The sequence below is a fragment of the Pseudorca crassidens genome, chromosome 12, assembly GCF_039906515.1.
Source record: "Pseudorca crassidens isolate mPseCra1 chromosome 12, mPseCra1.hap1, whole genome shotgun sequence".
Taxonomy (NCBI): Eukaryota; Metazoa; Chordata; class Mammalia; order Artiodactyla; family Delphinidae; genus Pseudorca; species Pseudorca crassidens.
In genome coordinates, this window is record NC_090307.1 from 83388744 (window position 1) to 83402781 (window position 14038).

At 47.0% G+C, this 14038-nt stretch overlaps 1 protein-coding gene across 8 annotated transcripts in view; it reads left to right on the plus strand.

Annotated features, from left to right (window-relative positions):
- HVCN1 (hydrogen voltage gated channel 1) overlaps nucleotides 1–14038 on the plus strand; it is a 29436-nt gene that overhangs the window by 9888 nt on the left and 5510 nt on the right. For all 8 annotated transcript variants that reach the window (XM_067700875.1, XM_067700869.1, XM_067700868.1 and 5 more), the window contains one exon: nucleotides 9748–10020. In XM_067700875.1, the coding sequence (XP_067556976.1) occupies nucleotides 9748–10020 (273 nt within the window). The remainder of the gene's footprint in view (nucleotides 1–9747; nucleotides 10021–14038) is intronic.

The following is a 14038-nucleotide window of genomic DNA, read 5'->3' on the forward strand; positions in this document are numbered from 1 at the left end:
CCCTCCAGGTATGTTTAGTGGGAGGGAACCTGTGGTCTTCCAGGCATGAAGAATACGGAAGATATGGCATGAGCAGAAACCCACCTACCCAGTCCCCTAATGGGGAGTGGGGGAGGAAACAGACTCTGTTACACAAACAGGTGGATCCATCTTCATTGGGGAGGCATGTGGGCCATGCATGAATGCAACAGGGGAGGTACATGGTCAGCTTCCTGGAGCTGAGATGCTTGAGGGAGACCTCGTGAAGGAGGAAAAGAAAAATGACAAGGTGGAAGAGGAGTGGGCGTTCTAGGCAGAGGAAATCACGTGTGCAAAGGCCTTGTGGTCGAAGAAACGTACTGAGTACAAAGGGCTGAATGGAGACCATGTGGCCAGAGCAGAGAGACTGGTGACAGGTGTGGTTAGATAGGCAGGCAGAGGCCACAGAGTGCAGAATGGCTATAGGTCTCTGGAAGGCACTTGGGTCTTTTTTTTTTTCCCAGCCGCACCGCACCACTTGTGAGATCTTAGTTCCTTGACCGGGGATTGAGCCCAGGCCCTTGGCAGTGAAAGCGTGGAGTCCTAACCACTAGACCACCAGGAGATTCCCTGGGTCTTTATTTTTAAGATCAGTGGGAAGCCAAAGAAGAGTTTCAAATAAGGGAGTGCATTAGGGTCCTCAAGATCACCCCAAGTTCAGTGATTCGCTAGGAAGGCTCATAGGACTCAGCATACAGTTCCACTCATGGCTAAGATTTTTACAAAGAAGAATCAGCAAAGGGAAAAGATACATGAAGTGAAATCCAGGGGAAGCCAGACACAAGCTTCCAGATTCCTCTCCCAGTGAAGTCACATGGGACTTGCTTAATTCCTCCAGCAGCAAATTGTGACAACACATGCTAGGAGAGCTTGTTAGAGACTCAGCACCCAAGGTTTTTATCTGGGGGCTGGTCACATGGGTACCTTCCAAACTCCAAAAATTCCAGACTACCCAGGGGAAAGCAGCTGTTCTACATAAACCACTTGTCTTTACAAAGAGTCCGGTCACAGTGAGCTGTCCTTACCAGGTGGGAACCCTCCCAAAATCCAAGTTCCCAGATGTCAGCCAAGGGCCAAGCAGGCCTTTCTAAGGGCAGCAGCCCCAGGCCTTTTCTGCACAGGGAGTGACGTGATTATGTTTCAAGAAGTGCTCTCAGGCTGCTGACGAGAATCTAAGAGTGATGGGGAGAACAGTGAGGAGCTGGTACATCCTCCAAGTAAAAGGTGGAGGCTGGGGCAGGGAGGTGGGCAGAAGATGGGAGAAGTAGATGATGAATTCAAGGGTCATTCAGATGCTAAAATGCACAGGGCTTAGTGATAGGTGGGCTTTGGGGGAGGGAGATGGAAGTCAGGGGTTGGGGACAACTTCTCTGACCCTGGCTGGGTGTGTCTGAAGATTCCTGGACCCAGAAGACAAGGTGCAGGTGCAAGTTCATGGACTGTCCACTGGGTGGTGGCAATTGCCATGTTGCAAGTCTCAGTTTCCCCTGCTAAGGGAGAGAGGATTGCATCTCAGAACCTTGATTCAGCCTCTTTCAATATCATCGTTCTTGTTGCTTTAAAAATCGCAGCTTTTCTGGCACGTTTTCCCCCTCATTGGCAGAGCATCTCAGAAAGAACAAAGCTAGTAGACCTGAGTTCATATGCCAGCTTTACCACTTATGTTTCTTTGTTTTTAAAAACTGTACACAAACAAGTTCTCAGTGTAAGAAATTAAAACAACAAACAGTATATATTAGGTTGAACCACATGAAATTGTCAGTTTCTACAAATTTTGACCTACAAAAATGGTCATTAAAAACATTTTTTAAAAATATTTATTTATTTTGGCTGCACCTTGTCTTAGTTACGGCATGCAGACTTCTCAGTTGCTTCACATGGGCTTCTTAGTTGCAGCATGCATGTGGGATCTAGTTGCTTGACCAGGGATCGAACCCAGGCCCCTGCATTGGGAGTGTGGAGTCGTACCCACTGGACCATCAGGGAAGTCTCTGAAAATGGTCATTTTTTTTAAAAGTCTTATTTCAGGAAAGTTTTCTTGAATTATATCTTGAACCATTCTGTTCCATTGTTTTGGTTTTCTTATTCAGGGATTCCAGTTGTATACATTAGATATGTGTGTGTGTCTGTATGTATGTGTATATATATATATTTTTTTTTCATTCTCCCTCCCTCCCCACTCCCCCCAAATACTTCATTCTCTGCAGGTTAGATCTTATTACATAAATGACTATTTCTTATGGTTAAACCTAATAGGAAAAAAAAAAAAGTTTCTCTTCACCCTCCAACCCAATCCCAATCCCTATCCCTTCATAGAGGTAACCACTTTGTTTGGGTTGTTGATTTTGTTTTTAACAAAAATGGCATTATACATTTTGATCTGTAATATGCTGGTTTTTACTTGATCATAGATGAAAGACACCTTTCTATGTCAGTACGTACAGCCACACTGGCGTACTGCATTCTTAGCAGCTGTGTGGTATTCCATAGTGTGGTCTACCACAGTGTATTTAACCATGGACCTTGAGGTTGTAGCAGGGCTGCAGTGAGCATGATGCGTGAGTGTCTTTTTGCTCATGTGTGAGTCCCTTGTCAGGTCAAACAATGACATTTAAAATTTTGATAGAAACTGGTTTAAGGCTAATCCTCCTTTGCTCCCATGCCTGGCACATTGGAGAGACTCAAATATTTTTTCGAAAGATGAAGCTGCCTCATTGCCCTCCTAAGAAGGATGTACCCATTTCCTTGCCCAGCAGGTGGTATAGGGGAGTGCCTTCCTCCCCCCATCTCTGTCACCCTGCCACACCAGGTGACTTTGGGCAGTAGGTCTCCCCTCCCCAAACTTCAGTTTCCCCTTCTGTAGAATGGAGAGACCACACCTCCCTGTCCTACCTCCTTCTCAGGATTTTTGTCAGCATCAAGTGAGAGCAAGAGGGGATGGAGGTGGCCTATATGCAGCAAACAAAAAGAAACAAGTGGTTTTGTGACCTCCAAAGGAGCCTGCTTTCTCCCAGGAATGCAGGATGGATGTGTGGCCCACGAAGATGAGAGAGAGAATGAGAGAGCACATGGTCTGTAGTACCCTTGGGCTGACTCGGACACACACCCTCTGTATTAGCTTCCTGGGGTCGCCATAACAAATGACCACAAACCAGATGGCTTAAAACAACAGACATTTATTCTCTCAGTTCTGAAGTCCAGAGTTCTAAAATCAGCGTGTTGGCTGGGTTAGAGGGAGGCTCAGAGGGAGGGTCTGTTCCATCCCTTTCTCCGAGCTTCTGGTGGTTGCTGGCAATCCTTGGCGTTCCTTGGCTTGTAGATGCATCACTTCAGTCTCCGCCTCCATCTTCTCATGGCCTTCTCCTCTGTGTGTCCTCTCCTCTTCTTGTAAGGACACCAGTCACTGGATTTAGGGTCCACCCTAAATCCAGAATGGTTTTATTGCAAGATCTTTTTTTTTGGCCTCACTGTGTGGCTTGCGGGATATTAGTTCCCTGACCAGGGATTGAACCCAGGCCCTCGGCAGCGAAAGCACGGAGTCCTAATCTCTGGACCACCAGGGAATTCCCAGCAAGATCTTTAACTAATTACATCTGCAAAGGCCTGTATTCCAAGTAAGGTCATATTCTGAGGTTTCAGAGGGACATGAATTTGGGGGCAGCCACAATACATCCCACTACACCCTCCTAACAGGCAGATCTCCAGTCACGGGCTGCCTGGCTTTTTCTCGGCCATGTCTTCTAACACGGGGGCTCCAGGTCATACAGCTCAAGGGCATATCCTGGCTCTGCCATTTTCTGAGTGTATGACTTTGGACAAGGCACCTTTTTCACCCAGACCCAAAATGATGGCTTCGACCTCAGAGGGGTGTTAGGAATTAAAATGAAATGGTGCATTTAAGGAATTTACCGGTGTGCTGATACGACAAATAATAAACAATCAACAATAATAGATGTTGCTGCTGTTGTGTCTTGTTTGGGGTACGAGTATTGATTAATAAGCAAATCAGGGGCTTCTCTGGTGGTGCAGTGGTTGGGAGCCCGCCTGCCCATGCGGGGGACGCAGGTTCGTGCCCCGGTCCGGGAGGATCCCGCATGCCGCGGAACGGCTGGGCCTGTGAGCCATGGCCGCTGGGCCTGCGCATCCGGAGCCTGTGCTCTGTGGTGGGAGAGGCCACAGCAGTGAGAGGCCCGCACACCGCAAAAAAAAAAAAAAAAAAAAAAAAAAAGCAAATCAGGTCCCTAAAAGTAGGCTGTGGGAGGGAACAGGGAAATGGGGACTTACGGGATATTAGGCCCTGGCAATCAAGAGTCGGCTGACTTTCTTTAAAAGTACCTTTTTCAGTGATTGTTGAATGACCATGAAATAGGGACTTCCCCCTCCTACAGATGGCAGCTTCAGAGTCTGTAAGAATAGACATTCACAAGAACGTTTTCTTCTCCATCAATCGTGGGTCTGTTTTTCTTGTTTTCCCCCTCTTTCCCAGGTAGTAATTTTTCAGACATAATACCTGTCATGTGTAAACCAGAAGTAGGCGATTACCTTTGATGGGTAGCTCCTGCGGTTTTGCTGTTAATGCATTTATTAAATACTTATTGAGTAAGTATTTATTAAATACTTATTGAGCCCCTCCCTGTGACTGGAGGAGGAAGAGCATCTGCCCTCCCAGACCAGTGCTGGAGACAGACAACCCTGAGATGTCAAAGTGTTTGTTAGTGAGGGGCTTGATGGGGAAGTAGAGGAAGGACCCTCACCCAGCAGGCGGCGGTTAAGGAAGACCTCCCAGGGGAGGTAAAATCAACGTCTGTAAGACTTGAAAGAGAACTAGGGTGAGACAGGCGAGGGTATTCCAGACAGGGGGCAGGCCGTGTGAAGTCCTGGAAGCAAGAGAGAGCATGGTTTATTCTAGAACCGCAATGCAGTTGGTGTAACTGGAGTGTGGCGGAGGCTGGGGAGGAGACCAAGAGAGCTTTGACCTTGTCCTGAAGGCAGCGGTTGGCAGTGGGTGAGGGTGGAGGGACTGAAGGTAATGGGAAGAGGGGGAGGATAGGCGAGGGCAGGGACACAGCCAGACCAGCCTTGGAGAAAGGTGACCCTGGCCACCACTGGGTGGAGAAAGGGTCAGAGGCAGGAGGCTGAGTGAGGAGGCTGGTGCTGGTGTCCCGGCAAGAGGTGAGAGCGGTAGGAGAGAGTTAGACGGAGAAGAGAAGGTGCAGCATGAGTGGTGTTTAGGAGGTTAGACTGACGGAGAGAGAGGAGCCAGGAATGATCTTTAGTTCTTGGCTTGAGCAGCAGGGTGGATGTGACACCATGACCTAGGGGAACATGTAAGGAAGAGTGGACTTGGGGGGAAAGATAAGAAATTAGTTCAGTTTGGGTCATAGCAACTAATGACCTGGCAGGATATCAGACAGCAGGCTGGAGGCTGATTTGCACCTGAGCAGCATTGAAAACACAGGTGTGTAGAGACCACCGAAGGGAGAGAGTCGCCCTGTGCCAGGACAAGCTCAGGGTTGGGGACTTGAGGACTTCCGGTGGCGTGGGGGCAGGGACATGGTACAGGAAGGGAGGCAAGAGATGGGAGAAAAATCAAGAGGTGCAGTTGTCAAACAGAACCAAGTCCACAGTGTGAGAGAATACAGTCCAGTCCAGCTGGAACCATAGTTGTGGGCTTTGATACGGAAAGGTGACCCCAGAGAGAGCAATGCCAGGATATATTGGGACAGCAAGGGTTAATGCAGGGGAGATGGAGATGGGGGTGTCCAGTGCCAGGGCCTCCACTGATCTAGATTCTCCGGGTTGCACGTGAAAGAAACAACTCAATCTATATAGCTTCAGCCAGAAAAGGAATCTTTCAGTTCATGTAACTAAATAGTCTGGGGGTTGCAGAGCAGGCAGTGGGGCTAGTAACCAGAGAAACGAGATATCCATGGGTGATGATGAAGTTGGAGGAGTGGAGGTGAGAGCTTTTGTTGTTGAGGAATAATAATACCAGCTGGTGCTTACAGAGGGGCTGCTCCAGGCTAGGCACTGAGGCCAGTGGTCCCCGTAGCTCACTGAGTCAGTCCTTCCGTCCCACTCAGGCAAGGTGGGGGGATCCCGAGAGCTGAGAGTCCAGAGTGGGTGGTGCAGTTGCTGAGGCCCACAACGTTTTCATGATCTTTGCCCTTTTCTGGAACTTTTCTGCTTCCAGAATGACAGATTTTTGACTTAAAACCAGAGTTGTTTTGTGCTCTGCTGGGTGCCATAAATATTTTCATCCCAAATTACTGAAAGTTGCTTCTTTACTGGGTGCAAAGTTTCAAAAAAAATTTCCTTTCCTGTATGAAATATAAAATGTGGTTTTTGCAAAGCACCCTGAGGTTCCCACCATGCTGAGAACTAGTACGGGAGGTTTCCATCTGCTAGGTGAGGTGTTTTGAGGGGGGCAGATTATGGCCAGTAGCCACCCAGAGAGATTTGGGACATCTGTGGGCCTGGCCCTTAGCCAGCCCTGGGAACCCAGCAATTGGAGGGCTGGCATGGGAGACAGGGCACCAGTGCCCTCAGCCAACAGGCACTTGATGGGCTTCTGTTCTAGGTCAGGTGTCACATGATACTCTGGGGACATGGACTCTTGTATCTACGTGTTTATATTTTTCCATCAAATTTGGAAATTTTCTTCAGCCATTATTTCTCCAAATATTTTTCCTTTCATCTCCTTTTGGTACTCCAGGTACATGTATATTAGTCCACTTAATATTGTCCCTGAGGCTCTATTCTTCCCCCTACTCCCAGTCTTTTTTCTCTCCATGCTTCCACTGGATATTTTCAATTTTTTATCTTTTAGTTCACTGAACTTTTCTTCTGCAGCATCTAATCAGCTATTAAGCCCATCCAGTGATTTTTCATTTCATATATGTATTTTTCTGTTCTAGAGTATCAATTTGGATCTTTTTTGTAGTTTACATTTCTCTTTTGAGATTCTCCATTTGTTCCCTCATTAAGTTCATGTTTTCCTTGAAATCCTTGAACATATTTAGAATAGCTATTTTCAAGTCTCTGTTGGCCAATTCCATACCTCTGTCCCTCTTGAGCTATTAAGCTAATTTTTCTATTGGTTATGGCCACATTTTTTCTGCTTATTTATCTGCCTAGTAATTTTTTATTATATGTTGGACATTATGAATGTTATGTTGTTGAGGGTGTTTTGCTGTCTTCCTCAAAAGAGCACTTTTGAGTTTTGTTCCAACGGGCAGTTAATTTACTTAGGGATAAGTTTGATCTTTTGAAGAAGCCTTATTTTTAAGCTTAGTTGGGAGAGGTCTAAGGTAGCCCTGACTGGAGGGCTAGATTAGGTCTACTTATAAGGCATGGCTTTTTTGGAATTTCTACTGCATGCTCAGAGTGTTCAACAAGATCTCTCTACTCTAGCTGTTTGGAACTCAGATCTCCTAACTCAGCCCTGTGTAATTGGCAGTAATTCAGCTCACAGTTCCCCAAGAGTTTTTTTTTTTCCCTGAAAGTTATATTTTGCCCTGCCTCATGGAGTCTTGCTCTGCACATGTGGACTCAGCTAAAGTCCAATTTTTTTAGTTTCTTCTCTGCGCTGCTTCCTTTTCTCTGGTACCTTGACACACAAATTCCTGAGGAAGGAAAGTTCAATAGCCCTGAACTATAATCTTTGTCTCCAGAGTCCAGAAAGTACTTCCAGGCAGGTGATTGTGGGGGCTCATCTCATTTGTTTCTCTTCTCTCAGGGATCACAGTAAATTTCATATATTTTATCCAGTTTTATAGTTTATCTAGTCTTATGGCAGTTGCTTTAACTGGTATAGTTAATTTTATGGCAGTTGCTGTAACTGGTATAGTTGTTTATACCAGTTACTGTATCATGGTCAGAATCAGAAATCCCATTCTTTTGTATGTTTATGCTCACATTTTACACATTCCGAAAACAATATATAGTAATATTTTGCGGCCATTGACGTAGGAAGAAAACTAGGAGAGTGTGGAATCCCAGATGCCAATGAAGGAAGTTTTTGAAGAAAGGGAGTGATCTGCTGTGTTCAGTACTGCTGAGGGGGTACACGTGGATGTCATCAGTGATACACAGAGACATAGTTCATTCATTTTAACTGTGTATAAAATTCCATCACATGAATAGAGAAAATTCACTTCTCTATTTCCTATCATTTAGGTGAACATTTGCAGTGAACATTCTTGAACATGTTACTGATTTGAGTACATGTGGGTGAGTTTCTCTTTGAAGCCTATCTAGGGGTGGGATTACTAGATCATTAACTAGTACAGCTTCCTCTTGACAAAACAATGCCAGATTGCTTCCAAAAATAGTGGTGCCAGTGTCTGTTCCTGTCTTCAGGGTTCAGGAGACCCCCTTTGCTTCACACATTCACCAGCATTTGCTATTGTAGACTTAAATTCTTGCCAATGTGAGGAACAAAAAGCTGTGTGATTGTTACGTCAATTCACATTTTCCTGAATATTAGTGAAGTTGAGTGTCTTGGCCATCTGGGTTTCCTCTCATGTGACCTGCCTGTTAATATCCACTACCTAATTTTACATGGAGTTGTATTTTTTGGGTAAGATTTCATTATATATTCTGAACACTAAAATCTTTGTCTATTAAATACATTGGAAATATTTACTCCCGGTCTGTGGTGTATCTGACTTTGTACAGATGTGTGTGTGAGAAAGAGAGAGCAAGAGATAAAAGTTTTTAGCTTTGATGAGTTAGGTCTATTCATTTCTTTTGTGTTTTGTGTCTTAGTTAAGCAATCCTTCCCAGACCTGAGGTCATAAAGATACTTGTCTGTATTTTGTTCTAAGACTTTTAAAGTTTTTAAAAATACATTTATATAGGTTAACACAACTGAAATTTACTCGGTGTGTGGTGTGAGGTAGGGATTTTTTTTTTTTCCCCTGTTGGGAAAGCCAGATATCCTAACCTCTCCAGTGTTTTCTCACTGACCTGTACTGCCATTGCCATCACATCCAGGTTCCCACGGGGACCTGGGTCTGTTTGGGGCTCTTTTTTCCTGTTATGCTGATCATATTGCCTATTCTAGTAAGCATACATGAAAGTTTTCATTATTGAACTTTATAAAAAATGTGATGTCTGGTAGGGTAAGTTGGGCAAAGGAATGGGAGGATATTTGCTTTTTTGCTTTGAAGTCCATCCATCTTTAAACAGCTGTCCATAATGTATTTAAAACAGCACTGGCTGAACTCAGGAAAAATCCGCTTGCTGCTCAGACCTTTCCAGGACTGATCTGTGGCATGGAAGGTGGGGAGGGTGGCTTCACTTTTGTGTGAAACTCCGGGTACTTTTACTTTTGCCTTTGCTCTCTCCCCGCCCTGCCAACTCTCACCTCTGGGGTTTTAGGTTGTGATGTCTCTGAACCATGGGCTTCTCTTCCAGTATTTACATGAGGGCCTGTGGTGGGTGTTTTGCGACTGGGTGGCAGTACCTCTCCTGTTGGTTACTGCCAACCAGACCACAGTGGCAGGCCTGACGGAATCTGGGGTTTCCTGTTGCCTCACCGGCCCTGAGACCCTGGATTCCAAAAATAAATGCACGAGAAACCACTGTGACCTCATGGTCTGTGCTTGCACGGTGCTTTGAGCACGGGGACTGTCTTCACCCCGTGGCCCGGCCCAGCGGGGGCCCTGCTCCCCCAGAGTGACAGATGGGCCACCTGAGCGCTTCCTCTCTGTCCCCTCCCTTCAGGCAGTCACCCGCAGGGCCAAGGTGGCTCCCGCCGACAGGATGAGCAAGTTCTTGAAGCACTTCACCGTCGTTGGCGATGACTGCCACGCGTGGAACATCAACTACAAGAAGTGGGAGAATGAAGAGGAGGAGGAGGAGGAGCCACCGCCCACACCGGCCTCGGGCGCAGAGGGCAGAGATGCCGATCCTACCGCGGCCCCTGCCCCCGTGCCCAGGCCCCGCCTCGACTTCAGGACCACTTTGAGGAAGCTCTTCAGCGCCCACAGGTTTCAGGTAGGTGGGCAGAGGCCCGAGATGCCTGGGGTGGGGCAGAGCCGTCAGCAAAGAGTCACGAGGGCAGGGTAGGGGCCCTTCTCTGCCACCAGCTTCTTCACTCCACAGACATCTACGGAGCACTGACCATGTGCTGGGCAGGTCCCATGTGGTCTGGGGCAAAGTAAGTCTTAATCCAAAAGTCAATTAAAGTTCATCACCTGATGAAAATGGATAAACAAAATGTGATCTATCTGTCCTCAGCCATAAAAAGGACTGAAGCACTGACACATGCTACAATTCGGATGAACCTTGTCAACGTGATCCTAAGTGGAAGAAGCCAGACACAAAAGGCCACATGTCTTATAATTCCATTTATATGAAATGTCAGAACACGTAAATCCACAGAGACAGCAGACTGGAGGGAATGGGACGGGGGAGTGACTGCTTAATGGATACAGAGTTTCCATTTGCAGGAATGAAAACATTCCGGAACTAGATAGCGGTGATGGTTGCACAACCTTGTGAATGTGCTTAATGCCTCTGAACTTTATGCCAACTTTAAAATAGTTAAAATGGTAAATTTTATGTTATGCAAAATTTACCACACACACACAAAGGAGACCGGGGGCGGGGGGGCATCTCTTCTTTTGTGAAGTGATGCCAAAAATATCTGCCTTGCTTAACCCACCGCCAGCTTCCAGGTGTGGTTATGGGGAGACCCTGAGAGGGAGACGCAGACTTCAAAGAATGGCAAAGGGAATGGGACTTCTACAGGTTTCAATGTCTGTCCCAACATCTGCCGATTTTGAAGGACAAACGCGGGTGGAGTCTGGCCAGCCCTGTCTGAACCCCACCCCACGTCCCCGATGTGGGCAGGCAGGTGTCTGGAAGCATGTTCTGAGTCCCAGGAGAAAGCAGGAGGCTCCTTGTCAGCCCAGTCCCTGAACGGAGCCATTTTGGGGTCCCTGCTGCAGGGATAACTACGATAATCCAGCCCCTCCCTAGAGCTAATGCCCCCCCTGGAAGCAGAGAGAAGCAGCCCTTGCCTCTCCCATCACTGACTTTGTTCCATGGTAAATAGAAAGAAGGAATTATTTTAGTCTTTTTTTTTCCACTCTTGTGTGACTTAGAGAAACAAAGCAGGCAACACAGCACTCCTGACAGCTTAGTGCTTTCCTCTGTGGCTCTGACAGAAGAGAAGACGTGGTGTTAAGTTGTTGGTGTTGAACTCCCAAACCCTCAATTTCAGAGAGAAGGAAGGAGCCAGCTTCCTTCCAGCTGCAAGGGGAGCCCTTGGGAGGTCCCACCTCTCCTGACCGGGCCCCCCAGGGGCACGTGGCTCTGGGGGAAAGCAGAGTAGAGACGTTTATTCATTCACTCAGCAGTGCAGTCGCTTCTTAGTTTCTACTATGTGCCAGGGGTACAGCAGTGAGTGTGGTGGGCATGTCCCTGCCCTCAGTCTTGGAGGATTAATGGTCCGTGAAGAGGTGGGCATTCCAGTAATCAGACAGATGCTGGAATCAAGTGGAGAGAAGTCCTCTGTAGGGAAACTGACGGGGGCTCTCAGAGATCTTGGGGGTGGGGGAGACCCGACCTAGGATGTGAGGTGGAGGACGTGTGGCAGAGGAGGTGACATTTCACCTGATACCTCAAGGTTGGGCAGTAGTGAGCTCTGTGGATGTAAGGGGAGGAGCTTCCCAGGCAGAGGGGGCTGTGTTTGCAAAGGGCCGGGGGTCGGAAAGGGTCTTCAGTATTCGAGAATTTGAGAAGGGTCCACGTGGCATATATGTATCCAGTAGAGGGAGAGGAGGCACTGGAAGGCCATCCGTGGGCAGTGGACAGCCATCGAAGGTTCTGAGTATGGGGGTGGGGAGGGGTTGACATGAGCAGTTTGTAGAAGGGCCCAGAGTAGAAGCAGGGAGCCCACCTTGGAGTAGGGGTGAGAGTTTAAGGGTTTGATCTCTGCAGATAGAATCAGCATACAGGAAGATTCTGGAATCCCTTTCTTGGGTGCAGTCTCCACCTATTCCCATGGTTTGAGGTGACCAAGGTGACATGATATATAGTTAACTGTTGTCACTTCTCCCACAGAATGGCACAACCAACCAAGGGAGAGAATTTGGGGTGAGTCAGGCCTCTGTGGAAACCATGGACGGACAGGGTAGCTGGGCTAGGGGAGGATGGCCAGGAAGGCCAGGAGCCTCACTTCTATTACCTGCTCACCGGGGCCGGGCCCTCTGCTGAGCGCTCCTCACACATTATCTCACATGATGCTCCCCTTGTCACTCAGGGTAGAAAATGTGGCCAACCCCATTATCCCCTGAAGGAAGCTGAAGCTTAGAGTTAACGTTGAGGCTCAGCGGAGTTGAGAGCTGTGCCCAAGGTCCAGGCTAACGGGGGAGCCGGCCCAGGACTGGCTGCCCCACAGTCCACGCTCTGCGCTGCTGCGTGCTGAGGCTAGGCACACCCATTTTCCAGTGACGATTTGGAATTAACCAGCTTCCCTGAATTCTCAGCATTTTTCTTTGTGATGTGGCTCCCTTCAGAACTAGTACTGCCTTGTGAACTGGCAAATTCAGGGCCTTAGGGATTAGTTCATAGAAGCTGCAGTTGGGACCTGGGCATTATAGTTTGTGACCTTGGGTCTCTCTCTCACTTCTTAAAATTGAGGTGAGATTCACATAAAGTTAATCACTTTAAAGTGAATAATTCAGTGGCATTTATTTAGTACATTCACAATGTTGTCCAACTGTCAACCACTATCTAGTTCCAGAACATTTCCATCACCCCAAAAAGAGATCTAGTACCCATTAAACAATAATCCCCAATCCCTGATAAACACTAATCTTTCTGTCTCTATTGATTTGCCTGTTCTGGACATTTCATGTAAATGGAATCATAAAATATATGTGGTCTTTTGTGTTGGGCTTCTTTCACTTAGCATAATATTTTCTAGGTTCATCCACATTGTAGCATGTGTCAGTGCTTTCATTCTTTTTTTTTTGCGGTACGCGGGCCTCTCACTGTTGTGGCCTCTCCTGTTGCGGAGCACAGGCTCTGGACGCACAGGCTCAGCGGCCATGGCTCATGGGCCCAGCCGCTCCGCGGAATGTGGGATCTTCCCAGACTGGGAATATATATATATATATATATATATATATATATATATATATATATATATATATATATATATATATATATATATATATATTATATTCAGTCTGTTTTTAATAACTCTGTGCCTTGGTTTTAGACCAGATGAGCTCTTAGATCCCTTTAGGTCTAAAAACCAAAGAGGGAGGGAGGAAAGAAAGAAGGAAAGAAAGACCTCACCTGAGGCTTGAGTATTTTTTTGGCTGCATTGGGTCTTCGTTGCTGTGCATGGGCTTTCTCTAGTTGTGGCGAGCAGGGGCTACTCTTCCTTGCAGTGCACGGGCTTCTCATTGCGGTGGCTTCTCTTGTTGCGGAGCACGGGCTCTAGGCGTGCAGGCTTCAGTAGTTGTGGCACACGGGCTTAGTAGTTGTGGCTCGCAGGCTCAGTACTTGTGGTGCACAGGCTTAGTTGCTCCGTGGCATGTGGGATCTTCCCGGACCAGGGATCGAACCCACGTCCCCTGCATTGGCAGGCAGATTCTTAACCACTGAGCCACCAAGGAAGTCCCTTGAACCTTTACTAAGCTACTGAATTTGGATTTGTCTGAAAACTTCATTACAAAGCACTTTGCCATACAATTTTCACAATAAACCATGTCATCAAATACTTAATTACTGAAATAATTACTACAGGTTGAAATGGTCAAAAGGTTTAAGAGTCCACTCTTTATAGGCCTGAACTTGTTTAATTTCACCCTGAAACTGTAGAAACTGCCAAGATAATGGCGGATTAATTTTCAGAGATCAAAATCTATCTACCTGGGAGTGTAAGAGGCAAGGCCCTGGGGGAAGTAAGTGATGGTCCAGTATTTCCAAGGGAAGAGAAGGGTCACGCAGTGTCCTTTGGGGTTCCTCCCGTTGCTGCCATTTCCACCACCACCAT